The 26,545-nt window shown below is 44.1% G+C and overlaps 1 protein-coding gene across 20 annotated transcripts in view; it reads left to right on the forward strand.

Annotated features, from left to right (window-relative positions):
• Nucleotides 1–26,545, forward strand: part of ltbp1 (latent transforming growth factor beta binding protein 1) — a 132,363-nt gene that overhangs the window by 78,493 nt on the left and 27,325 nt on the right. For 7 of the 20 annotated variants that reach the window (XM_021610250.3, XM_090239211.1, XM_021610258.3 and 4 more), the window contains 13 exons: nt 289–414; nt 857–982; nt 2,416–2,541; nt 2,813–2,932; nt 9,594–9,716; nt 13,750–13,872; nt 14,538–14,660; nt 16,661–16,783; nt 17,822–17,947; nt 18,524–18,652; nt 20,714–20,836; nt 21,001–21,132; nt 23,699–23,827. In XM_021610250.3, coding sequence (XP_021465925.3) covers nt 289–414; nt 857–982; nt 2,416–2,541; nt 2,813–2,932; nt 9,594–9,716; nt 13,750–13,872; nt 14,538–14,660; nt 16,661–16,783; nt 17,822–17,947; nt 18,524–18,652; nt 20,714–20,836; nt 21,001–21,132; nt 23,699–23,827 — 1,629 coding nt within the window. The remainder of the gene's footprint in view (nt 1–288; nt 415–856; nt 983–2,415; nt 2,542–2,812; nt 2,933–9,593; nt 9,717–13,749; nt 13,873–14,537; nt 14,661–16,660; nt 16,784–17,821; nt 17,948–18,523; nt 18,653–20,713; nt 20,837–21,000; nt 21,133–23,698; nt 23,828–26,545) is intronic. The other 13 variants (XM_021610266.3, XM_090239220.1, XM_090239205.1 and 10 more) reach the window with 2 other exon arrangements.

Consider the following 26,545-nt stretch of genomic DNA (forward strand, 5'->3'; position numbering starts at 1 on the left):
CCCTACGTTTCCTCTGTGGTATGGAAGGCAATTTCCCACTGTCAAGACTGAGTAGACAGATTGATGCACATACTGAGCAGATTTGTCATACAGAAACACATTTGCAGCCATGAGTGGGATGCTGATGAGACTATTAGCTAGGGAGAGGAAAGGACATTTGCAGGAATGGAATAGATTTGTTTATGCCGCGCATATCGAAACTGCATATTTGTATTTAGTATTTGAAGAGTAGCATGAGGTTTCCTTCTCTCTCCCTCCTCTATCTCTCTCTTTCTCTCTCTCGGCCAGAGGTGGATGAGTGCAAGGTGAACCCTCACATCTGTGGCCAGGGGATCTGCTACAACACTGCCGAGGGTTATACCTGCACCTGTAACGAGGGCTACCAGATGGACGAGACACACACCACCTGTGTAGGTGAGAAACAAGAAGTCAAAGGTCACATCCATTTATCAGACCAATGGGAATAGTCGTCTTCTCATTTGGTCTGATTGGATTTCACACTTCAGATTGCGCCCAGAAGGTAGATCCATTTTATTACATCTGTAAATAGGAATGATTTTACTAGCCTTTGGAGGCCTCTCTTGATGAAGGAATAGTTATGTATACATTTAGACACGGTAGGAGAATCACTCAGTGACCTCTTTGCTACAGTGATGGTTTGAAATAAAGACTCGTATCTATATCTATTGCATCTCATAGTACTCGTATCTATATCTATTGCATCTCATAGTACTCGTATCTATATCTATTGCATCTCATAGTACTTTAATCCACTTACGTGTCATGTCAGTATGTGTCTAAGCAAGTTGACTCATGTTCCATCCCATGTCTCCTGCCATGCTGTACCTGTGGATAGATGTTAATGAATGCCTGGATTCTGCATCATTGTGCTCTAACGGCCGCTGCAAGAACACTCCCGGCAGCTTCCTGTGTGTTTGCCAACCAGGCTTCATGACAGATGAGGAGGGAACCAGTTGCATTGGTAAAGCCATTTCACACACATACCGCCACGCTCCCTGAAATACAGAGACACACCAAAAACAATAGCAGAAGCCTAGGAGATTCAATACCTGGATAGCCATTTGGATAGCCATTTGGGTGTTTTCATTTCCCCAGTTGTCTTCAGTATAGTTCCTTGTTGGCTTAGCCCCCCTCCCTGGAGATAGGGGCAACGTTTTAGAAGGTGACCACAGTGTAGCCCATTAGCGACGTCCTCCCCATCATCCTCTCTATCCTGGGATATAAATACTGGGAACACTGTCATTAGGTGGTTTCTGGTGTTTCTACACACGTTTTCTCTTCCACAAAATGACACAAAATTAGGTTTGCAGAGGCAAAAAGCTGGTGATTATTTCCCCATAACTCTACTGTAACAGACTAACATCTGAAAATGAAACATGAGAGTATAGTTTATTACTGTTTGCAAGGGATTTATATGTGGATATGAGCACCAAAACAGGCAACTTGAGGACGACAGCCCTAAGTATTTTATAGGCAGATGGAACGTTCGGTGACAACGAGACTAAAAAGACATTGGGAACACTGGCTTACTCAGAAGAAACACTACATGTCACCTTAAAACAAAAATAAAGTGTGCAGTCTGTGTGCAGTCTATGTGCAGTCTATGTGCAGTCTATGTGCAGTCTGTGTGCAGTCTGTGGCTTGTTTTGTTGACTCATGGACTTCCACATCGGGGTGGGGGATGTTTGGTTTCTAAGGAGGGGAGTGGTATCCTGGATACCCAGCTGAGGAGGTTATTTTAGTTGGTATCACACCGTTTAAGAGGCAAATTAGGGGTCCCTGTTTCCTTCCTCGTTTGTTCTGTCTTTTTTTAATGTCCCACAGGAAGTCCCGCCCAGAGCCCTCAGAGGAAGTTCCAGTCACTTTAGCCTGGCATTGGTCCTTCTTAAGGGGGCTAGGAGGGCATGACGCAGGGATAGGCCTGGCATGAATCTGCAATGTCCATGTTATTCAGTTAAAGTCAAGGAAAGGGTGTCATGAGCCAAACTCCTAGCCCTCTGTAATGCCAGACTGTCCAAATAGTTTAGATAGATGGATATCACACTCAGACTGGGGTAAATGAAGGTTTGGCACAGATCGATGGACAGATCAAGAGATTCCATCAATTTTAGCCTGAACTTACGCTGCCATTGTTGACATTGGACGGAGTAGTGTCTGACATGGTTGTACAACATTAGCGACACAGCACTAGAATTATTGGTACACCATCACATTTCGCCAGGGTTTTGGGGATTATGCTTAATGGGTTCGGGTGAGTACCAAAAAAGGAATGGTTATTCTTGAAAGATTCTTGAATGTACCGTCTTTGTTGGAGCCAAGTGCTATCTTCAAACCTCTCCCATCTCCGTCTCTCTCTCTTCGTCTCGACCCTCCCCCTCTACATCCCTTTCTCAGATTTAAATGAGTGTCTGAACACCCACACGTGTCCTGAGGATGAGTTTTGTGTCAACACCGTGGGTTCCTACACCTGTTTTCACTGTGACAGTGGCTACAGGATGAGCCCAACAGGCCAGTGTGAAGGTACAGGACGCACCCTTTACATATTTGGGTTCTATTTTGAGAGCTTTAGGGGCAGGAGAATTAGAGGGGGTTTCATGGTAAGACAATGGCATGGCTGTTTTTGACCTATCAATAACATGGTATGCATATGGCTTACTCACACATCAAGCACTCATCCCACTGAAACAAATGGCCTTTTTTGGTGTTGATTCTCTCCTTGCCTCTTTTATATAACTAATTTCCCCACACCTCTGTCTCTCTCTTTCTCTCTCACTCTCTGTCTCTCTCATAGATATAAATGAGTGTCTGGACTTAGGTGTGTGTCCGTCCGGCCTGTGCATCAACTTCCCAGGCTCGTATGAGTGTGATCTGTGTCCAAAGGGCTTCCAGGGCCAGGGAGGACAGTGTGTCGGTATGGGACTGAACATTCCCCTTCCCTCACAAATAATCAGGAGCATCGAAATTACTGGAGCGGCTTGGCTCTGCATTCAAATTCCTTCCACCAATTTGGAGTTGAAAAAAAAAAGAAGACTTGTTTGACAATCCATCGTTCTGTGTCTTGTGCGTGAGTGTGTGTGTGCACGCGTGTACAGTTTAAACATACACTACATCACTGAAGTATGTGGACACCAGCTTGTCGAAGATCTCATTACAAAATCATGGGCGTTAATATGGAGTTGGTCCACCTTTGCTGCTACAACAGCTTCCACTCTTCTGGGAAGGCTTTCCACTAGATGTTGGAACATTGCTGCGGGGACTTGCTTCCATTCAGCCACGAGCGTTAGTGAAGACGGGCACAGATGTTGGGCGATTAGGCCTGGCTCACAGTCGGCGTTACAATACATCCCAAAGGTGTTCAATGGGGTTGAGGTCAGGGCTCAGTGCAGTCCAGCCAAGTTCTTCCACACCGATCTCAACACACCATTTCTGTATTACCCTCGCTTTATGCACAGGGACATTGTCATGCTGAAACAGGAAAGGACCTTTCCCAAATTGTTGCCACAAAGAAGCCCAGAATCGTGTCATTGTATGCTGTGGCGCTCAGATTTCCCTTCACTGGAACTAACGGGCCAAGCCCGAACCATGAAAAACAGGCCCAGACCATTATTCCTTCTCCACCAAACTTTACCGTTGGCACTATAAATTGGGGCAGGTAGCATTTTCCTGGCATCCGCCATACCCAGATTTGTCCGTCGTACTGCCAGATTTTATTTAATTTGATTTAGTTCACCTCTATTTAACCAGGTAGGCTAGTTGAGAACAAGTTCTCATTTGCAACTGCGGCCTGGCCAAGATAAAGTGTAGCAATTTGACACATACAACAACACAGAGTTACACATGGAATAAACAAAACATACAGTCAATAATACAGTAAAACAAAAGAAAACAAAAAGTCTATATACACTGAGTGCAAATGAGGTAAGATAAGGAAATAAATAGGCCATGGTGGCAAAGTAATTACAATATAGCAATTAAACACTGGAATGGTAGATCGGCAGAAGATGAATGTGCAGGTAGAGATACTGGGGTGCAAAGGAGCAAAATAAATAAATAAATACCAGTATGGGGATGAGGTAGGTAGATGGGCTGTTTACAGATAGGCTAAGTATAGGTGCAGTGATCTGTAAACTGCTCTGACAGCTGGTGCTTAAAGCTAGTGAGGGAGATGTGAGTCTCCAGCTTCAGAGATTTTTTTGCAATTCGTTCCAGTCATTGGCAGCAGAGAACTGGAAGGAAAGACGACCAAAGGGGGAATTGGCTTTGGGGATGACCAGTGAGATATACCTGCTGGAGCGCGTGCTATGAGTGGGTGCTGCTATGGTGACCAGTGAGCTGAGATAAGGCGGGGCTTTACCTAGCAGAGACTTGTAGATAACCTGTAGCCAGTGGGTTTGGCGACGAGTATGAAGGGAGGGCCAACCAACGAGAGCGTACAGGTCGCAATGGTGGGTAGTGTATGGGGCTTTGGTGACAAAACGGATGGCACTGTGATAGACTGCATCCAGTTTGTTGAGTAGAGTGTTGGAGGATATTTTATAGATGACATCACCGAAGTCGAGGATCGGTAGGATGGTCAGTTTTACGAGGGTATGTTTGGCAGCATGAGTGAAGGATGCTTGTTGAAATATAGGAAGCCGATTCTAGATTTAATTTTGGATTGGAGATGCTTAATGTGAGTCTGGAAGGAGAGTTTACAGTCTAACCAGACACCCAGGTATTTGTAGTACACAGATGGTGAAGGCGTGATTCATCACTCCAGAGTCCAATAGCGGCAAGCTTTACACCACTCCAGCCGATGCTTGGCATTGCGCATGGTGGTCTTAGGCTTGTGTGCGGCTGCTCAGCCATGGAAACCCATTTCATGAAGCTCCCTTCGAACAGTTATTTTGCTGACGTTGCTTCCAGATGCAGTGTTACAACCGAGGACAAATTATTTTTTACATGCTACACGCTTCAGCACTCGGCGGTCTCATTCTGTGAGCTTGTGTGGCCTTCCACTTCGCAATAACAGCACTTACAGCTGACTGGGGAAGCTCTTGCAGGGCAGAAATTTGATGAACTGACTTGTTGGAAAGGTGGTATCCTATTTCGGTGCCACGTTGAAAGTCACTGAGCTCCTCAGTATGGGCCATTCTACTGCCAATGTTTGTCTATGGAGATTGCATGGCTGTGTGCTCAATTTGATACACCTGTCAGCAACGGGTGTGGCTGAAATAGCCAAATCCACTAATTTGAAGGGGTGTCCACATACTTTTGTATATATTGTGTAGGAGTGTGTGTGTGTGTGTGTGTCTGTATGAACTTGGGGAAAACACCCACTGCTCTGCTGTTAGGTGTGTGCTTTGTCCTGCGGCTGGTATTGACATTGGCTCGTCCCCCACTCCATCTCTCTTACACTCCGCCTTTACTACGAAGTCCAAGAGTTTCCCCCGAATCCCTGAGCCACAGCACTGGTTCACTGCTTCTCTGTCTTCTCAAAGCCCTCACACAGACTGCAAGCAAGGGGAATTAGGACAGACTGTATTTCTGGCGAGGTATTTAGTGAGATGATATCAATATTTAGCATTTCTAAGACTATCCTCATTTAATCTTTAGCGTTTCATACTATCCTCCGCTTACAGTAATATGTTTTTTACCCTGCTGTTGGTCATATACAGCCCCCCTTTGAAAACTCACCAGCTACAGTGCCTTGCGAAAGTATTCACCCCCCTTGGCATTTTTCCTATTTTGTTGCCTTACAATCTGGAATTAAATTAGATTTTTGGGGGGTTTGTATCATTTGATTTACACAACACTTTGAAGATGCTATTTTTTTTATTGTTTTATTGTGAAACAAACAAGAAATAAGGCAAAAAAACTACAGATAATCTGAGCAAGCATAACTATTCACCCCCCCCCCCCCCCCCCCCCCAAAGTCAATACTTTGTAGAGCCACTTTTTGCAGAAATTACAGCTGCAAGTCTCTTGGGATATGTTTCTATAAGCTTGGCACATCTAGCCACTGGGATTTTTGCCCATTCTTCAAGGAAAAACTGCTCCAGCTCCTTCAAGTTGGATGGGTTCTGCTGGTGTACAGCAATCTTTCAATCATACCACAGATTCTTAATTGGATTGAGGTCTGGACTTTGACTAGGCCATTCCAAGAATTTTAAATGTTTCCCCTTAAACCACTCGAGTGTTGCTTTAGCAGTATGCTTAGGGTCATTGTCCTGCTGGAAGGTGAACCTCCGTCTCAGTCTCAAATCTCTGGAAGACTGAAACAGATTTCCCTCAAGAATCTCCCTGTATTTAGCGCCATCCATCATTCTGACCAGTTTCCCAGTCCCTGCCGATGAAAAAAATCCCCACAGCATGATGCTGCCACCGCCATGCTTCACTGGGGATGGTGTTCTCAGGGTGATGAGAGGTGTTGGGTTTGAGCCAGACATAGCGTTTTCCTTGATGGCCAAAAGCTCAATTGTAGTCTCATCTGACCAGAGAACCTTCTTCCATATGTTTGGGGAGTCTCCCCCATGCCTTTTGGCGACCTCCAAACGTCTATGCTTATTTTTTTTCTTTAAGCAATTGCTTTTTTTTCTGGCCACTCTTCCGTAAAGCGCAGCTATGTGGAATGTACGGCTTAAAGTGGTCCTATGGAGAGATACTCCAGTCTCCGCTGTGGAGCTTTGCAGCTCCTCCAGGTTTATCTTTGGTCTCTTTGTTGCCTCTCTGATTAATGCCCTCCTTGCCTGGTCCATTAGATTTGGTGGGCGGCCCTCTCTTGGCAGGTTTGTTGTGGTGCCATATTCTTTCAATGTTTTAATAATGGATTTAATGGTGCTCTGTGGGATGTTCAAAGTGTCAGATATTTTTTATAACCCAACCCTGATCTGTACTTCTCCACAACTTTGTCCCTGACCTGTTTGGAGAGCTCCTTGGTCTTCATGGTGCCGCTTGCTTGGTGGTGCCCCTTGCTTAGTGGTGTTGCAGACTCTGGGGCCTTTCAGAACAGGTGTATATATACTGATATCATGTGACAGATCATGTGACACTTAGATTGCTCACAGGTGGGCTTTATTCAATTAATTATGTGACTTCTGAAGGTAATTGGTTATACCAGATCTTATTTAGGGGCTTCATAGCAAAGGGGGTGAATAAATACTGAATACATACTGCACGCACCACTTTTCAGTTTTTAATTTAATTTAATTTAATTTCAGTAATTGTTTTCAGTTCACTTCACCAGTTTGGACTATTTTGTGTATGTCCATTATATGAAATCCAAATAAAAATCTATTTAAATTACAGGTTGTAATGCAACAAAATAGGGAAAACGCTAAGGGGGTGAATCCTTTTGCAAGGCACTGTACATGTGGAATGCAGACTAGGTCGCTGGGTACAGTATTGCAGTTGAGGGCAGTCTGGTTGTACTTTGTCTGTCTTGTCAATGTGGTGCATTAGGCCTCACATCAGGTTTAATCCTAGTTCCAAGACATCATGTTAGCTGCCTGGGAGACCTGCAGCAGAATCAACACACACATTCTATGAGTGAAATCCCTACCCTGTATGGACAGTATTACCCAACCATATTTATAGCAGCAGTAACCCAGCCTGCAGATGTCTGGGTCACACAGCCAATCCCATAGGGAGACCCTCCAAAGTCTCATTGGAGGTAGTGGTGCTGGTTTAGCTTCTTAGCTTAGTTCATGCCAACTTTCAAGGGGTCTGTGTTCGTGTGTATCCTATCCACGATAATGAGGGTTGTTTACACATACAGTGCCTTGCGAAAGTATTCGGCCCCCTTGAACTTTGCGGCCTTTTGCCACATTTCAGGCTTCAAACATAAAGATATAAAACTGTATTTTTTTGTGAAGAATCAACAACAAGTGGGACACAATCATGAAGTGGAACGACATTTATTGGATATTTCAAACTTTTTAAACAAATCAAAAACTGAAAAATTGGGCGTGCAAAATTATTCAGCCCCTTTACTTTCAGTGCAGCAAACTCTCTCCAGAAGTTCAGTGAGGATCTCTGAATGATCCAATGTTGACCTAAATGACTAATGATGATAAATACAATCCACCTGTGTGTAATCAAGTCTCCGTATAAATGCACCTGCACTGTGATAGTCTCAGAGGTCCGTTAAAAGCGCAGAGAGCATCATGAAGAACAAGGAACACACCAGGCAGGTCCGAGATACTGTTGTGAAGAAGTTTAAAGCCGGATTTGGATACAAAAAGATTTCCCAAGCTTTAAACATCCCAAGGAGCACTGTGCAAGCGATAATATTGAAATGGAAGGAGTATCAGACCACTGCAAATCTACCAAGACCTGGCCGTCCCTCTAAACTTTCAGCTCACGCAAGGAGAAGACTGATCAGAGATGCAGCCAAGAGGCCCATGATCACTCTGGATGAACTGCAGAGATCTACAGCTGAGGTGGGAAACTCTGTCCATAGGACAACAATCAGTCGTATATTGCACAAATCTGGCCTTTATGGAAGAGTGGCAAGAAGAAAGCCATTTCTTAAAGATATCCATAAAAAGTGTTGTTTAAAGTTTGCCACAAGCCACCTGGGAGACACACCAAACATGTGGAAGAAGGTGCTCTGGTCAGATGAAACCAAAATTGAACTTTTTGGCAACAATGCAAAACGTTATGTTTGGCGTAAAAGCAACACAGCTCATCACCCTGAACACACCATCCCCACTGTCAAACATGGTGGTGGCAGCATCATGGTTTGGGCCTGCTTTTCTTCAGCAGGGACAGGGAAGATGGTTAAAATTGATGGGAAGATGGATGGAGCCAAATACAGGACCATTCTGGAAGAAAACCTGATGGAGTCTGCAAAAGACCTGAGACTGGGACAGAGATTTGTCTTCCAACAAGACAATGATCCAAAACATAAAGCAAAATCTACAATGGAATGGTTCAAAAATAAACATATCCAGGTGTTAGAATGGCCAAGTCAAAGTCCAGACCTGAATCCAATCGAGAATCTGTGGAAAGAACTGAAAACTGCTGTTCACAAATGCTCTCCATCCAACCTCACTGAGCTCGAGCTGTTTTGCAAGGAGGAATGGGAAAAAAAATTCAGTCTCTCGATGTGCAAAACTGATAGAGACATACCCCAAGCGACTTACAGCTGTAATCGCAGCAAAAGGTGGCGCTACAAAGTATTAACTTAAGGGGGCTGAATAATTTTGGACGCCCAATTTTTCAGTTTTTGATTTGTTAAAAAAGTTTGAAATATCCAATAAATGTCGTTCCACTTCATGATTGTGTCCCACTTGTTGTTGATTCTTCACAAAAAAATATATCTTTATGTTTGAAGCCTGAAATGTGGCAAAAGGTCGCAAAGTTCAAGGGGGCCGAATACTTTCGCAAGGCACTGTATTATGCAGTTCCAGGTGCATCCAGGTGCATTACCTTAACCCAGGTGAAGGTTGGCCAAATCCATTAATCACAAATACCAGTGTGCTGGAGCTTCTTTTTCAAATATCCTTCCTAACATGCCAGCATGTTTAGACATTTGAGATATTAAGCACATTGTAAAAGTGTTTGACTCCCATTTTCTTGACTCTGTCCAGACGTAGACGAATGCCTGGACCCGTCAACTTGTGCCAACGGGAGGTGCTCCAACTTTGAGGGATACTTTGTCTGCTTCTGTAACGATGGATTCACACTCAGCTTAGATGGACAATCATGCGAAGGTAACATCCTAATTATTTTCCCTAGTGTCTATCTCTATGTTTCATGGTTTTATGTGACTTTCAAACGACAGCCCAAACCTGTATGGACAGTGTTGCACAGCCATATTTAACATGAGTTTCTAGGAACCTAATCCATTTCTGTTTAATACCAACCATGGACACATACAATTACGGCCACCCTTCTGCAGTTATCTTGGTGAAAGGCTGCGCAACCAAGTTCTAGCTCCGTTGTGCCAATCATTTTGTCCATGCCACTTGTCTTTATTTTCTCAATTAAAATTGTAAACATAGGTTTACAAAAATGTAATTGGTTGTTTAATGTTGAAAATCTAATCACAAGTTGTGGTGACCAATATATATATTTTAACTTATTTTAGAAGAAATAGGGAATTATTTAAGAAAACTACAGTGCTGTGAAAAAGTATTTGCCTCCTTCCTGATTTCTTATTTTGTTGCACATTTGTCACACTTAAATGTTTCAGATCATCCATTTTTTAAAAAATATTACACAAAGATAACCCAAGTAACCACAAAATGCAGTTTTTAAGTGATGATTTTATTTATTAAGGGAAAAAAGCTACCCGAACCTTCATGGCCCTATGTGACAAAGTAATTGCCCCCCCTTGTTAAATCATGAATTTACTGTGGTTAATCACATTTTTTGAAAAGCTGAGTTCAATTTCACTAGCCACACCCAGACCTGATTACTGCCAGATCTGTTGAATCAAGAAACCACTTAAATAGAACTTGTCTGACAAAGTGAAGTAAGCCAAAAGATCTCAAAATGAAAGACAGCATGCCGTGATCCAAAGAAATTCAGGAACAGATGAGAAACAAAGTAATTGACATCTATCAGTCTGGAAAGGGTTACAAAGCCATTTCTAAAGCGTTGGGACTCCAGCGAACCACGGTGAGAGCCATAATCCACAAATGGAGAACATTTTGAACAGTGGTGAACCTTCCCAGGAGTGGCCGGCCTACCAAAATTACCCCAAGAGCGCAGTGACGACTCATCCAATAGGTCACAAAAGAACCTACAACAACATCTAAAGAACTGCAGGCCTCACTTGCCTCAGTTAAGGTCAGTGTTCATGACTCAACCATAAGAAAGAGACTGGGCAAAAATGGCATCCATGGCAGAGTTCCAAGGCAAAAACCACTGCTGACCAAAAAGAACATAGGCTCGTCTCACTTTTTGCAAAAAAAATTCTTGATGATCCCCAAGACTTTTGGGGAAATATTCTGTGGACTCACGAGACAAAAGTTAAACTTTTTGGAAGGTGTACGTCCCGTTACATCTGCTGTAAAAGTAACACAGCATTTCAGAAAAATAACATCATACCAACAGTAAAATATGGTGGTGGTAGTGTGATGGTCTGGGGCTGCTTTAGGACCTGGACGACTTGCTGTGATTGATGGAACCATGAATTCTGCTCTCTACCAAAAAATCCTGAAGGAGAATGTCCGGCCATCAGTTCATGACCTCAAGCTGAAACACATTTGGGTTCTGCAGCAGGACAATGATCCAAAACACACCAGCAAGTCCACCCCTGAATGGCTTAAAAAAAAACAAAATGAAGGTTTTGAAGTGGCCTAGTCAAAGTCCGGACTTGAATCCGATTGATATGCTGTGGCTTGACCTTAAAAAAGGCGGTTCATGCTCGGAAACCCTCCAATGTGGCTGAATGAACCTTTCTAGGGCAGGATTTCCACAAGCGGAACCCCTTGACCACATTCCGCTGAAAAGGCAGCGCGCAAAATTCAAAAATATTTTTTTGAGATATGTAACTTTCACACATTAAGTCCAATACAGCAAATGAAAGATAATCTTCTTGTTAATCTACCCATGTCCGATTTCAAAAAGGCTTTATAGCGAAAGCACAACATATTATTATGTTAGGTGATAACCAAGTAAAAAAAACACAGCCATTTTTCCAGCTAAAGATAGGAGTCACAAAAACCTGAAATATAGATCAAATTAATCACTAACCTTTGATCTTCATCAGATGACACTCATAGGACATCATGTTACACAATACATGTATGTTTTGTTCAATAATTTTAAATCATATTTTAAAGCATATTTAAATCCAAAAATCTCAGTTTACATTGGCGCGTTACGTGCAGTAATGTTTTGATTCCAAAACATCCGGTGACTTTGCAGAACTACTCATAATAAACATTGATAAAAGATACAAGTGTTATTCACATAATTAAAGATAGACTTCTCCTTAATGCAACCGCTGTGTCAGATTTTTTAAAAAACGTATGGAAAAAGCATAATCTGAGTACGGTGCTCAAAGCCCAATCCAGCCAAAGAAATATCCGCCATGTTGGAGTCAACAGAAGTTAGAAATAACATTATAAATATTCCCTTACCTTTGATGATCTTCATCAGAATGCACTCCCAGGAATCCCAGTTTGACAATAAATAACAGATTTTTTCCATAAAGTTCCATAAAGTCCATCATTTATGTCCAAATAGCCACTTGTTGTTAGCGTGTTCTGCCCAGTAATCCATCGTCATGAGGTGCGAGCACTTCGTCCAGACAAAAACTCGACGTGTTCCGTTAAACGATGTATGGAATCAATCTTTAGGATGTTTTTAACATAAATCATCAATAAGGTTCCAACCGGAGAATTCCTATGTCTGAAGAAAAGCACTGGAACGAGAGCTAACTCTGTCGGGAGCGCGCGTCACGAGCCTGAGACACTCTGCCAGACCCATGACTCATTCAGCTCCCATTCCCCCCTCCTTTATAGCAGAAGCCTGAAACAAGTTTCTAAAGACAGTTGACATCTAGTGGAAGCCTTAGGAAGTGCAACTTGACCCCATAGACACTGTGTATTCGGTAGGCCAAGCTTTGAAAAACTACAAACCTCAGATTTCCCACTTCCTGGTTGGATTTTTCTCAGGTTTTTGCCTGCCATGTGAGTTCTGTTATACTCACAGACATCATTCAAACAGTTTTAGAAACTTCAGAGTGTTTTCTATCCAATACTAATAATAATATGCATATATTAGCATCTGGGGCAGAGTAGGAGGCAGTTCACTCTGGGCACGTTATTTATCCAAAAGTGAAAATGCTGCCCCCTATCCCAAAAAGGATAAAACAATTCTGCAAAGAAGAGTGGGCTAAAATTCCTTCACAGCGATGTGAAAGACTCATTGCCAGTTATCGCAAACCCTTGATTGCAGTTGCTGCTGCTGAGGGTGGCACAACCAGTTATTAGGTTTAGGGGGCAATTACTTTTTCATATAGGGCTATGAAGGTTCGGATAGCGTTTTTACCTTAATAAATAAAATCATCACTTAAAAACAGCATTTTGTGTTTACTTGGGTTATCTTTGTGTAATATTTAAATGTGTTTGATCTGAAACATTTAAGTGTGACAAATGGCAAAAAAAATAAGAAGGGAGGAGGCAAATACTTTTTCACAGCACTGAACATGTGTGCTAATATATTTCGGCGCAACTGTACAAGGCCAAAGAACACCTTAGGAAAGGTGCGTAACTCAGCATTTCCAGAGAGTCTGTGTTGCATGTGGTGGATGGCTGTGAGTAGTTTTCACACAGTATCCTGACCCAGCCACAGCGGGTAGATATGATACGAGTCGGAACAGGAAATCGTTAGACCATATGACACAGTCCAGATAGGCCTTTATAGCAGCAGTAACCCAGCCTGCAGATGTCTGGGTCACACAGACAATCCCATAAGGAGACCCTCCAAAGTCTCATTGGAGGTAGTGGTGCTGGTTTAGCTTCTAAGGCTAGATCATGCCAACTTTCAAGAGGTCTGTGTTCGTGTGGTTGTATCCTATCCCCGATAATGAGGGTTGTTTACACACATTATGCAGTTCCAGGTGCATTACCTTAACCCAGGTGAAGGTTGGCCAAATCCATTAATCACAAATACCAGTGTGCTGGAGCTTCTTTTTCTAATATCCTTCCTAACATGCCAGCATGTTTAGACATTTGAGATATTAAGCACATTGTAAAAGTGTTTGACTCCCATTTTCTTGACTCTGTCCAGACGTAGACGAATGCCTGGACCCGTCAACTTGTGCCAACGGGAGGTGCTCCAACTTTGAGGGATACTTTGTCTGCTTGTGTAACGATGGATTCACACTCAGCTTAGATGGACAATCATGTGAAGGTAATATCCTAATTCTTTTCCCTAGTGTCTATCTCTATGTTTCATGGTTTAATGTGACTTTCAAACGACAGCCCAAACCTGTATGGACAGTGTTGCACAGCCATATTTAACATGAGTTTCTAGGAACCTAATCCATTTCTGTTTAATACCAACCATGGACACATACAATTACGGCCACCCTTCTGCAGTTATCTTGGTGAAAGGCTGCGCAACCAAGTTCTAGCTCCGGGTGCCAATACTTTTGTCCATGCCACTTGTCTTTAGTTTCTCAATTAAAATTGTGAACATTAGTTTACAAAAATGTATTGGTTGTTTAATGTTGAAAATCTAATCACAAGTTGTGGTGACCAATATATATATTTTTGAACTTATTTTAGAAGAAATAGGGAATTACTTAAGAAAACTACATGTGTGTTAATATATTTTGGCGCAACTATACAAGGACTGTGTTAATGTGGTTGTATCCTATCCAAGATAATGAGGGTTGTTTACACACATTATGCAGTTAACCCAGGTGAAGGTTGGCCCAATCCATGAATCACAAATACCAGTGTGCTGGAGTTTCTTTTTCAAATATCCTTCCTAACATGCCAGCATGTTTAGACATTTGAGATATTAAGCACATTGTAAAAGTGTTTGACTCCCATTTTCTTGACTCTGTCCAGACGTAGACGAATGCCTGGACCCGTCAACTTGTGCCAACGGGAGGTGCTCCAACTTTGAGGGATACTTTGTCTGCTTGTGTAACGATGGATTCACACTCAGCTTAGATGGACAGTCATGCGAAGGTAACATCCTAATTCTAATCCGTAGTGTCTATCTAGTTTTTCATGGTTCTATTTGACTTTCAAATGACAGCCCCAAACTAGCTCTACCAAGTCCCTGAATGATCTAGAAGACTGGATGACATTATAACTGGATGATGTCATCGTTTAGAGAATCACCCTTTTAGCCCAAGCTGAATTAGCCACTGGTTAGAAACTTCCAGAATGCCCATAAATATATACAGCATAATTGCTGCACAGAGTGAATGCTGTAAAAGTAAGTACTACCCCATAATTACTCATTTGTTCGGGCACTGTTTGTATATGTGACATAGTTAATGACTCTGCCTGCCTAAGACTGTCAGTTTAGCCCAGCGAAGCACTTTTTCTTGGCTTTTTCCACAGTATTTTATGCCAGTCACAAGGCACCTTGCTTAAAGGACTATTTTACCCGTGCAATTGAGGGGTTTTGTTGTTTTCAGTAGTCCCAAGGTAGATGCATTCACACAAAAAAAGGCATTTCAAAACAATGTCTGAGTCTAGATATCTAGCTTTGAATGTCCTGATCCAGTCCTGATGTTCACCATTGTCAATTTGAGACAATTCCTACAACTCCCAAGATTCCCCTCTCTCTAACTGGGTAGAGTGGTCGGTGTGTGGATTGAACTTGGTTCAACAGCAGGTGTCAAAGAGTGGAGGCTGCTGACGGGTGGATGGCTCATAATAATGACTGGAATGACAACAAACACATAGATACCATTCCACTAATTCTGCTGCAGCCATTATTTTGAGCCCGTCCTCCCCAATTAAGGTGCCATCAAAACCTCCTGTGGTGTCCCAAAAGTGCTTCACCTTAATCAAATATATGACAGGAGAGATTATTTCACAGAAAATAATCATGTTCCTTGAGATTTGCCGGAGTTTAGAGTGATGGAAAGTAGCAAACAGCCATGCTCTGAGCAGAGCAGCCCAAGTGGAGCCGTTGCTATACTCACACACATGCAGAGCCAGCAGGAAGCAGGTGACACACAGAGAGGAGCAGCTAATTTACTAACTGAGGAAATTATTTATCATTTCTGGTTTCGGGCAGAACCAATCAGGCCTGGGTAGTGTAGGGCCTGAACGTCGCGGGCATGGGTAGGGATCGGGCCGAGCTCTAGTAAACATTGGTCACAGAGATAATTTGAAATACACACCCACAGTCGGTTGAACACATATGAACAGCGCGACAGGTGGATTCAGCTAGCGAGTACTTTGACTCGGCTATGTAACTTTTTGACAAAGGGCGTGTTTCGATAGCTATGATGCAACTGTAGGCTAAATTAGATTTCCAGACCGTATGTATTGTGGATTGACTAGAAATACATGTGAAAATATATTTTTGGTAAAATTCCCCTTTAAGATTGAGGCTTTGTAGCGCACTTTTATAAATCATTCGGGATTTGCCCGGCAGCTCCCAACTTTTTCAGAGGACCATAGTGCCCACAGTGAAGCTATTGGGTCCTGCTGAATAAATTATGGAATTTCAATAACCAACTTGGTCTGTTTGGGGCAATGAAATTATATGAAACACTGAGTTTTCATATTTCTCCCAATATGCCACATCAATATGCCGCTGTTCACCTGGCCCACCTGGCCCAATTTGCCCTCTGGCACCTGAAATGATATGAATTCTCTCTTTGCTACCTTGCTCAGGAAGTCTGTATCAAAATATGACTTATTCAATGTGAGGACACAACGGGCATTCAAGATGTGGTATAAAGTCCTACAGCATTGACAATACTTTGAACACACCTGTGCATTAAATTGACATTATTGAAAGTATTATTATTTCTTCATGTGCTAGACGTGTTATGCCTCTTTTTATGCATGATCTCATCCTCAAATAGGAATGGGCCATGTTGGATGTTATTGACTTTAGTGACACCGCTCAGAATTCTCAGTGCAGCACCCTGAGCCTTACTGCTTTTGTGTGATGGTTTGTGTGATGGTTTTGCCTAAGAGTGTTGTGTGTTGTGCCCCAGATGTGGATGAGTGCCAGGATGAGCAGGTGTGTACCAGGGGACACTGCCAAAACACTGAGGGCTCTTTCCTCTGTAACTGTGGGCCCGGCTTTAGGGCCTCCCCGGCAGGGGACCAGTGTGACGGTAAGACTCTCATTATCCTCTGACCCTTGCCATTACACACTGACTTATACCGTTATACATTTGACTCATACCATTGTACACTTGCGCGTACAATTACACCCTCACATACACAATTACACCCTCACACCCTCACATACACAATTACACCCTCACATACACAATTATACATTTTCTCATTCAGTACAATGTCTTTGGGACACATTGGAGTTAGCTGTGTTTAGATAGATCTGAAAAAAGTTCTTAAAATATACGCAATGTACAAATCATTATGAACACCTGCTCTTTCCACTACAGACTGACCAGGTGAATCCAGGTGAAAGCTATGATCCCTTATTGATGTCACCTGTTAAATCCACTTCAATTAATATAGATGAAGGGGAGGAATCCGGTTAAATAAGGATTTTGAAGCCTTGAGACAATAGAGACATTGATTGATTGATTGATTGTGTATGTGTGCCATTCAGAGGGTGAATGGGCAAGACAAAATAATTAAGTGCCTTTGAACGAGGTATGGTAGTAGGTGCCAGGCTGGGTTTTTCACGCTCAACAGTTTGCCGTGTGCATCAAGACTGGTCCACCACCCAAAAGACATCCAGCCAACTTGACATAACTGTGGGAAGCATTGGAGTCAACATGGGCCAGCATCACCGTGGAACGCTTTCGACACCTTGTAGAGTCTGACGAATTGATGATGTTCTGAGGCCAAATGGGGGGGGACTCAATATTAGGAAGGTGTTCTTAATGCTTTGTACACTCAGTATATATAATAATCTGATAATGATTCAGAAGATTGGATTTCTGAACTGGTATCAATATTTTGTACATTGTTAATCTAATTGAATGTATTTTGAATCATGTAATGTACAAACACATGGTAGAAAATATCTAGCTACCCTAATTAAAACCCTGAAACGGACTCAGCCACCGGTCGAGCATGTCCTCTATCTTCCCATAAAGCATAGTGTCTGTGTGCGTCCATGATTGTGTGTGTGTGTGTGTGTGTGTTGCCTGTATTGAGAGCTGTCCCTTTGGTTGCAGATGTGGATGAGTGCCAGAAGCTGACCATGCCCTGTGACAGGGTGGGCCAGTGTGTCAACAACATGGGCTCCTACCACTGCAGCTGCCCCCAGGGCTACCAGCAGATCAACGGCACCAGCTGCCTAGGTATCGGCCACTCACTCCCTCCCTCACATACTCAAAACATACATACAAAGACACACACATGTGCACGCACACACACACACACACACAGACACACACACACACACACACACACACACACACATACACACACACACACACACACACACACACACACACACACACACACACACACACACACACACACACATACACACTGACATAGATGCAGACACAGACACCTCCACACTCTCTTTGATGCAATAATTTGATATGCCTATAAATACACACACACACACACATACACCTGAACACACACCCTCACCAATACATGAACTTATTCTGACATACGCACACCCACATCATGTGAGCGTGCCAGAGAAGCTGAGAGGCCAGGTGATTTCACATATCTCCCCTGCCTGTGGTAATGCTGATGTCATTCTTCATTATACGTGTGTACAAAGGAATCAGACACTGAGGCACCTGCAACAGTTAACAAGCCTCTGGCATGTATCTACCTCCCTTCCTCCTTCCTTCTTTCCCTGGTGTGTCATGTTGAATGACCTCACACCTGCGCCTTGGTCTGGCTGTCCCCAACAGATGTTGACGAGTGTCTGGACGACCCGGAGCTGTGTTCCCCACACGGGGAGTGTCTCAACGCTGAGGGCTCCTTCTACTGCGTCTGTGAGAGAGGCTTCGCTGCCGGCCAGGACAAACACACCTGTGAAGGTAGGCCACACAATAATATGACACCCTGCCTCTTCCAGTGATCTGCAGTTGTTGTGGCGGTGTTTCTCTGGGCCAAGAGGCTTGGTGAAATGCGATATAAGCCGAGGTCGAGTGATTAGAAGTGTTAGGAGGCTTCTCACTGATTCACTGACTCATTTTCTTCACCCAGTCACTCATTCCTTCTCTCACTCACTCGCGTCGCTCTTTCTTTGCATCCACATGTGTTGGTGTAGTAGAGGAAAAACGTAAGCACCTTTTTAATTTTGTCGACTCCTTTACCCTCCTATCGCAGAGAAGTGCATTGATAATAGAGGGGCTGTTACTCTATTTGCTGTGAATTGCCGTGAATGGCGATCAGCGTTTACGCACACACGCACACACACGCACACACATGCACACACGCCCACACACACACACACACACAATCTATCCACAACACCAGTTCTTTAGAGGTGGTTTGATTGATAGCAGTGCCATGTTTGGTTGTGGTTTTCTCTGGTTCAACTGATGTGTATCTGACATTTATACGATGTTAGTCGGATGCTTGTCTAACGCCTCCGTCTCATGCCGCATGTTCCCTCCGCTCTGCTGGCTCCGTCTCTCTCCCTGCCGATGCCTTGTTGCTCCTGGAAGAGAGTGGCTTTCATTTCTTTCACATATGGTTTCTGCTTTTCTTCCACCAAAGACCTTGATGCCAGGAGTCTTGCCCCGTGCCAGAGTTGTTTTAAATGCCCTTTCCTGCAGTAAAAAAAGAGAAAAAACAGAGAAGGAAGCCTTTGAGCTCGCTGTCTAGACAAGGAGGAATATTTTCTGCTGTACTCTGTTACTCCTGATTTATGCAGGAGCTCAGGCTCAGTGAGTGAGGTCCTCTGTGTGTGTGTGTGTGTGTGTGTGTGTGTGTGTGTGTGTGTGTGTGTGTGTGTGTGTAAACGCGGACGTGCGCGCGGGCGGGCGGGCAGGCGTACCCACATACGTATGGAGTTCTGGACATCATAAGCAATTACCACTACAATAGTATTTTTGGTCGTAATCCAATTTGAACATTTCATGTCATTTCACTGATCCTTTCACTGAGGAAATTAATTAGGGGGATACGCCATCGTACGTGAGCATCCTGCATGTTGTACAAGTCTGTAAAGCTGACAACAGGACATCCTTCAGCAGAGTTAACAGCAGATTACTTTTGCAGGTGCCATCACTGAGGCTGAGGGGTGGGATTCCAATTAGCTAAAGACAGACACATGATCCTCCCAAGCCAAAAGGAGGCAAGCAGAGGAAATAGCATTTACTGTTAGGGGAGTTCTCCTCTTCCCTCCTCCTGTGGTATAAATATGTTTTCAGCCTGAACATGGCTCCACGATAGGCCCCCGTGAGGTGGGGCCACGACCTTGTTTAATCCTGGGAACATGGGCCCAGTGAACCAGCAATAGGACATGGGCCATAAAACACCTCAGCGCCCCCCAGCTCAGTCCCCCTAGCTCAATCCCCGCAGCTCAGCCCCCCCAGCTCAGCCCCCGCAGCTCAGCCCACCGCTTTCCCTGTTTATTTTGGACCAGCAGAACCACAGCTGAGGAGCAGACTGGGACTGAGGCCCGGACCACAATCAAAGCACAGGGGTCCCGGCCCACAGCTCTTCTACCCAGACTCCAGCTTGGTTTTAGTACAGTAATACCCCCAAGGGGCCACAGACTGTCCTCCCCTGTAACAGCCAAAGGATGGTCTGACCCAAGAAGAAGGATGTTTGGGCTCCAGGGAGGGCCTGTTTGACATCTAGATTGAATTGGGTCCAGCAGAGATCAAGAGGAAGATGAAACCTGCTGTGGCCTGTCACATCTGCTTCTGCCGTTGTCTCTCTCTCTGTCTCTTTCATCTCTGGCTGTGATGACGTCAAGCTTTTTCTATGAGTCTCGGTCAACGGACTTTCAGGGTATCCAAGGACATCCAAGTCTTCAACTGTTTGGTGTTTGTTTCAAACACCCCTTGAGAATTTTTTGTTGTTGTTGGCATATAGGGCATACCGGTATGCTGAGTTTGTGTGTGTACGTGTGTGTTTCTTTGCAGACGTCGATGAGTGCTCGCATGGCACCAGGTGTGTTGACGGCTCCTGTGAGAACAGCCAGGGTTCCTACAGATGCCTGTGTGACAGTGGCTACCGCCTGCAGGCAGACACTGACACATGCCTGGGTTGGTAACACTCTGTCACACAACTACATATCCCATCATTCTCTATGCCGATCATGATTTCCTGAGGACCACAATTCAAGCATCGCTACTGTGTTCAGTTCAGTGGGGTGTATAAGTGTTTAGCTGGGTTTTGACTGGGGTTTTGTGGTTCTGTGCTCTCCCAGATATCGACGAGTGTTCAGAGTTGGGGCGGAGCATCTGTGGGGCGTGGCAGTGTGAGAACATGGAGGGCTCCTATAGGTGTGTGGTGGACTGCCCCCCTGGACACAACCCTGGCCCAGAGGGCATCTGTATGGGTGAGTTGGCGTCATCAGGGCTATGGCTTTTGAAAACTTTCAGCTGTCGCCCCATCCAATAATTTGCTTTAAAATACCCGTGCACTCCTATTCTACACATGTATCTCATCTTACCCTCCTCCATCCATCCATCCATCCATCAAAACTCACCTAATCCCCTCACCCATCAACACACCTTTCCAACACACTTACCATTCCCCATTCATCTACATACATTTTTGTTCTGGCCTATCAACTGCTTTTTGGTGGACAGTGAACAGTACAAAGAGTCACCTTGGCTTGACACCTGTACATGTACACTATATAAACAAAAGTATGTGGAAATATCTTTACATTTGTGGATTCGACTATTTCAGCCGCACCCTTTGCTGGCAGGTGTATAAAATCGAACACACAGCCGTGCAATCTTCATAGACAAACATTGGAAGTAGAACGGTCTTACTGAAGAGTTCAGTGACGTTCAACGTGGCACCGTCATAAGATGCTGCCTTTCTAACAAGTCAGTTCATCACATTTCTGCCCTGCTAGAGCTGCCCCGGTCAACTGTAAGTGCTGTTATTGTGAAGTGGAAATGTTTAGGAGCATCAACGGCTCAGCCACAAAGTGGTAGGCCACACAAGCTCACATAATGGGACCGCCGAGTGCTGACATAAAAATGGTCTGTCCTCGCTACCGAGTTCCAAACTGCCTCTGGAAGCAACTTCAGCACAAGAAGTGTTTGTCTGGAGCTTCATGAAATGGGTTTCCATGGCCGATAAGCCGCACACAAGCCTAAGATCACCATGATCAATGCCAAGCGTCGGCTGGAGTGGTGTAATGCTCGCCTCCATTGGACTCTAGAGCATAGTGCCAACTGTAAACTTTTGTGGAGGAGGAATAATGGTCTGGGGCTGTTTTTCATGGTTCGGGCTAAGCCTTTTAATTACAGTAAAGGGAAATGTTTTATTATAATTATATATATATTGTACCTCTACCCCTTTTTCTCGCAAATTTCGTTATATCCAATTGGTAGTTACAGCCTTGTCCCATCGCTGCAACTCCCACTCGGGAGAGGCAAAGGTCGAGAGCCGTGCGTCCTCCGAAACACGACCCTGATAAGCTGCTCTGCTTCTTGACACAATGCTCGCTTAACCCGGAAGCCAGCCGCACCAATGTGTCGGAGGAAACACTGTCCAGTTGGCGACCGAAGTCAGCTTGCAGGCCCGCCACAAGGAGTCGCTAGAGCGCGATTGGACAAGGAAACTCGGACGACGCTGGGCCAATTGTGCGCCACCTCATGGGTGTCACCGCCAGCTGTTACACAGCCTGGGATCGAACCCGGGTCTGTAGTGACGCCTCAAGCACTGCGATGCGGAGCCTTAGTCCGCTGCGCCACTCGGGAGGCCCTTAAATTGAAATCTTAATGCTACAGCATACAATGGCATTCTGGACGATTCTGTGCTTCCAACTTTGTGGCAATAGTTTGGGGAAGGCCCTTTCCAGTTTCAGCATGACAATGCCCCTGTGCACAAAGTGAGGTCCATATGGTTTGTCGAGATCGGTGTGGAAGAACTTGACTGGCCTGCACAGACACCTTTTGGATTAATTGGAACGCCGACTGCGAGCCAGGCCTAAATGCCCAACATCAGTGTCCAATCTCGCTAATGCAATGTAGAAGAGTGGAGGCTCTGTTATAGCAGGAAAGGGGGGACCAACTCCATATTAATGCCCATTGTTTTGGAATGAGATGTTTGATGAGCAGGTGTCCACATACTTTTGGTCATGTAGTGTATGTCTCTTGTATGTTTTGGTGGTAGGGGGGTGTGTCAATAGACTTTGCACCATCTCGTTGGTCCAGCTAACTCAAGCTTGTTCTCTACTAATTATCTCCACAGAACAGATTCCTCAGTGACCATAGTAACTCACTATGAGCATCTGTTGTGAGGCAGCAGCATTACGTCTGTTGCGTGTGCTTGTTTGGGGGTCTGGCGGTTGTTTAAACGGTTTGGGTTACACAGTGTTCCAGTTTAGAATGCTCTGTTTGCCCAGCTCAGCCGAGACAAGAGGACGTTTATGTGAGACATGTTTTGTCTACGGCTCGCCATGATTTTCCTAGTGTTCTTTTGTGATAATATTTGAGCATATTTATTACAGTCTTCGCAGAGTGTGGAGTCTAATGTACACACACACACTCATACACCCATACACACAAACTCACACACACACACGCACACACACACACACTGTACATGCAAACATACACACACACTTTTTTCAGTGTGGATCTGCCTTTAATTTATTTTGGCCCTGCCTCTATATGCTTCGTGGTATACTGTACTGTGCTGCTTTGCCTCTGGACACAGCAAATATTTTCAGCTTGAACTGTCTGGATGCTCATACTCATAATAAATGGCACCAATGAGAGATTTGCTCCAAAACCCGAGACTAGTTCCACTGCAGCTCAGTGGGTGTAGGCCTCTGCTGTTCTGTCGGTCAACTGGTCCTAATTGAGGAACCACCTCTACCACCGAGACTGTATAGAAGAACAGGTAACTGAACTTTGACCCTTCTCCTCCTCGTTCTGCAGACATTGATGAGTGCAAAGTCAATGCCACAGGGTGTGGCAGCCACGGCTTCTGTGAGAACATGGTCGGATCCTTCCGCTGCCTGTGTGACCGGGGCTACCAGGAGTCCCAGGAGGGCCTCGGCTGTGTGGGTGAGTAGGAGTGGGGTGTGTCAGTGTGGGTGGGTGGGTTTTGGGCGACAGAATCTCATTGATTGATTATCAGACAAGTCACAGGCTTTTGGTTATGACTCAGGCTACTACGCCAGTGAAGTGCATAATGCTAAGCTACGTAACATGCTACAGTAGCAAAATGTTCTGATCATATGAGCAAACTAGAATAAAGATGATCATGAGCACTCACTCACCTCAGCTAATAGTTTCCCAGCCTAATTGTTACCAAATATCAAAACCGGGATTTAGTGTGAACCAAAATCTGACATTGATTGATTTATCAAGACAAGTCCCCCATGCTTGTCTCCAAGCAGCACGATGGCGCTGTCCCAATCAAAACAGTGCTGAAATGATCATCTTGGTGGCAATACACGATTGTTGCTTTAAATTAGTGTAACGGTTGGATATTACTTTGGGAGTTCCAGTCGAACTTTAAGCAATAATTTGATACATGCCTTCAATTGCATTAGCCTACTTTGTTCCAATATTTAACCATTCCTAACTAAGATGAGTTGTCCTCTCTCTGTGCTTGTTCTAGGCCCAGTGGCTGCATTCTTCTCAACACCAGTTTAACTCTGTATGCTGTTTTTTATATATAAAGCTTTTTTTGGTGTTCGGGCTCAATTCATTTCTGTGATGTCAGACCAGGCCCGGGCTTGGGTTTCAGCTCACCGGGCTTGGGTTTCAGCTCCCTGGGCTTGGGTCGGACCGGCCTCAAATTTTCAGGTCCGATGAGAACTCTGATTTCATTTTTTTTGTAGCTCTTACACTAAAAGGGCATTATCACTTTTACAACTTCAGAGTGTAATTTCGACCTCATAGTGTGGAAATATATATTTGACTGAAAATAACGTTTTTGACTGCACTGCCTCTTTAACACTGGCCAATTTGCTGTGTGCTATGAAAGGGCTTCCATATATTTCAAGAACCTTTTAGGATTCTGAAGAACCGTAGATGCCACGTCGAGAATCCCCCACTTAACTCAAAGGTTCTTTATCGGGCAAAAGTTCAAACCATTTAAGAACCTTCATTTTTTTTCAGTGTAAGTGTCCTGCTGAAAGCATTGGAGCACTCTTAAAACCAAACTCCTAGCGTTGATGGCTAAAACTCCAGCAGAGTTGTCATGACAACTGAATGACAGCTCACTCCTATTATGTATGTGCTGGGTAGTCTGCCATGGCTATATCTGTCAACCTCGAAAACCAAGAGTAACCTTTTCAATCTTAAAATTAGATGTATTTCCTCATTCAATGGCAACTACTGTAGCCTTTAGCCAATTATAAACATGAATTTGTCCATGCAAAGCAATAGGAAGTATGATTGAGTGTATTTTCCTGACAGCTATTTTCCTCTGAAGTTTGTTGGCAGTGCTAGAAATGTATGCTTCATGCTACTCTTACAGATTGTGTAAGCATTGTAGATATGAAATCATGTCATCTAAGACTTGCATGTGATGATATGGTGTGGGCCATTTTAATGCAGGGCCATTTTGGGACAGTAGTTTCCCCTCTTTGCATGAAAAAAAAAGATGGTAGACATGTCGCCGGACATTTGATCGATGTGGCCATTTATTTTCATTCAATTTGAAGGTGTAGCTCACGCTGTGACGTTTTAAACATCTCCCGCTGTGTCTGCAGTGCTCCTCAGACCCTAGGATTGGAAAATGCACTGGAGCTTAGACTCTGCTGTCTCACACACAAGCATACACACACTCGCAGGCACACACATGCACGCAAACACACACACACACATACCGTTGAAGTGGAAGTAATGGAGAGTTGTAAAAGCTGTATCTGCTGTCTGTCAGGGTTCTGGTTCCTGTCTGCCTGTCCCCACTGAAGAGAAAGATTGACTATGAGACAGAGAATTTGATGACATTTTTTGCCTTTTGATTTGACTTGTTTTAATACTGGAGTTGTCTGAATCAGATCTATAGGTTACACTGAATCAGATCTATAGGTTACACTGAATCAGATCTATAGGTTACACTGAATCAGATCTATAGGTTACACTGAATCAGATCTATAGGTTACACTGAATCAGATCTATAGGTTACACTGAATCAGATCTATAGGTTACACAAAATGTTCTTTCTTGATGTAATGTACCGTATGTTTGGTCGACCAGGTTCTTTCTCAGTCAATAGCTTTTTCTGGTCTGGGCTTGGCTGTGGTGGTTCGCTGTCAGTGATGCATGGCTTTCATTTCAGCCCCGGGCTGCAGTGGATTCAAAGGTGAGTGTGTTCTGTCTGAAAATCCATCCCTGATACCAAATCAAACCCCAGACAACCCCATCACCTTGGACTGATGTCTTCCTCAGCCAAGCCAGGGGTCATTCTTCCACAGACCCACAGAAAACCACTGCTCACTCTGTCAAAAGAGCTCAGAATGCTTTTTTTTTTTTTTATATTCTCTCGGTTTGAGGGGGTTTGAGGGAGTGGGGAATCATCATCAGATAGAGAGCCAGTGAGTTCATGTTTTTGGACAAGCTGAAGAATTGGAGCTCGTTTGTCTTGGTGGTTTCTTTAACTGGGCCCATGCAGTTCCCATCTATTCCAATTTCCTCCTGCAGAAAGGCCTGTCAGAGCCCTGAAAGTGGGTCGCAGGCACTCCCATATTGAAGCTGATAAAATACTTCCTTCAGCCAGACCTCTCTGACCTGTGCGCACATACATACACACACGCGCGCGTATACATT

This window comes from Oncorhynchus mykiss, chromosome 1 (genome assembly GCF_057628025.1).
Source record: "Oncorhynchus mykiss isolate SJ-2025 chromosome 1, ASM5762802v1, whole genome shotgun sequence".
In the NCBI taxonomy this organism is placed as follows: domain Eukaryota; kingdom Metazoa; phylum Chordata; class Actinopteri; order Salmoniformes; family Salmonidae; genus Oncorhynchus; species Oncorhynchus mykiss.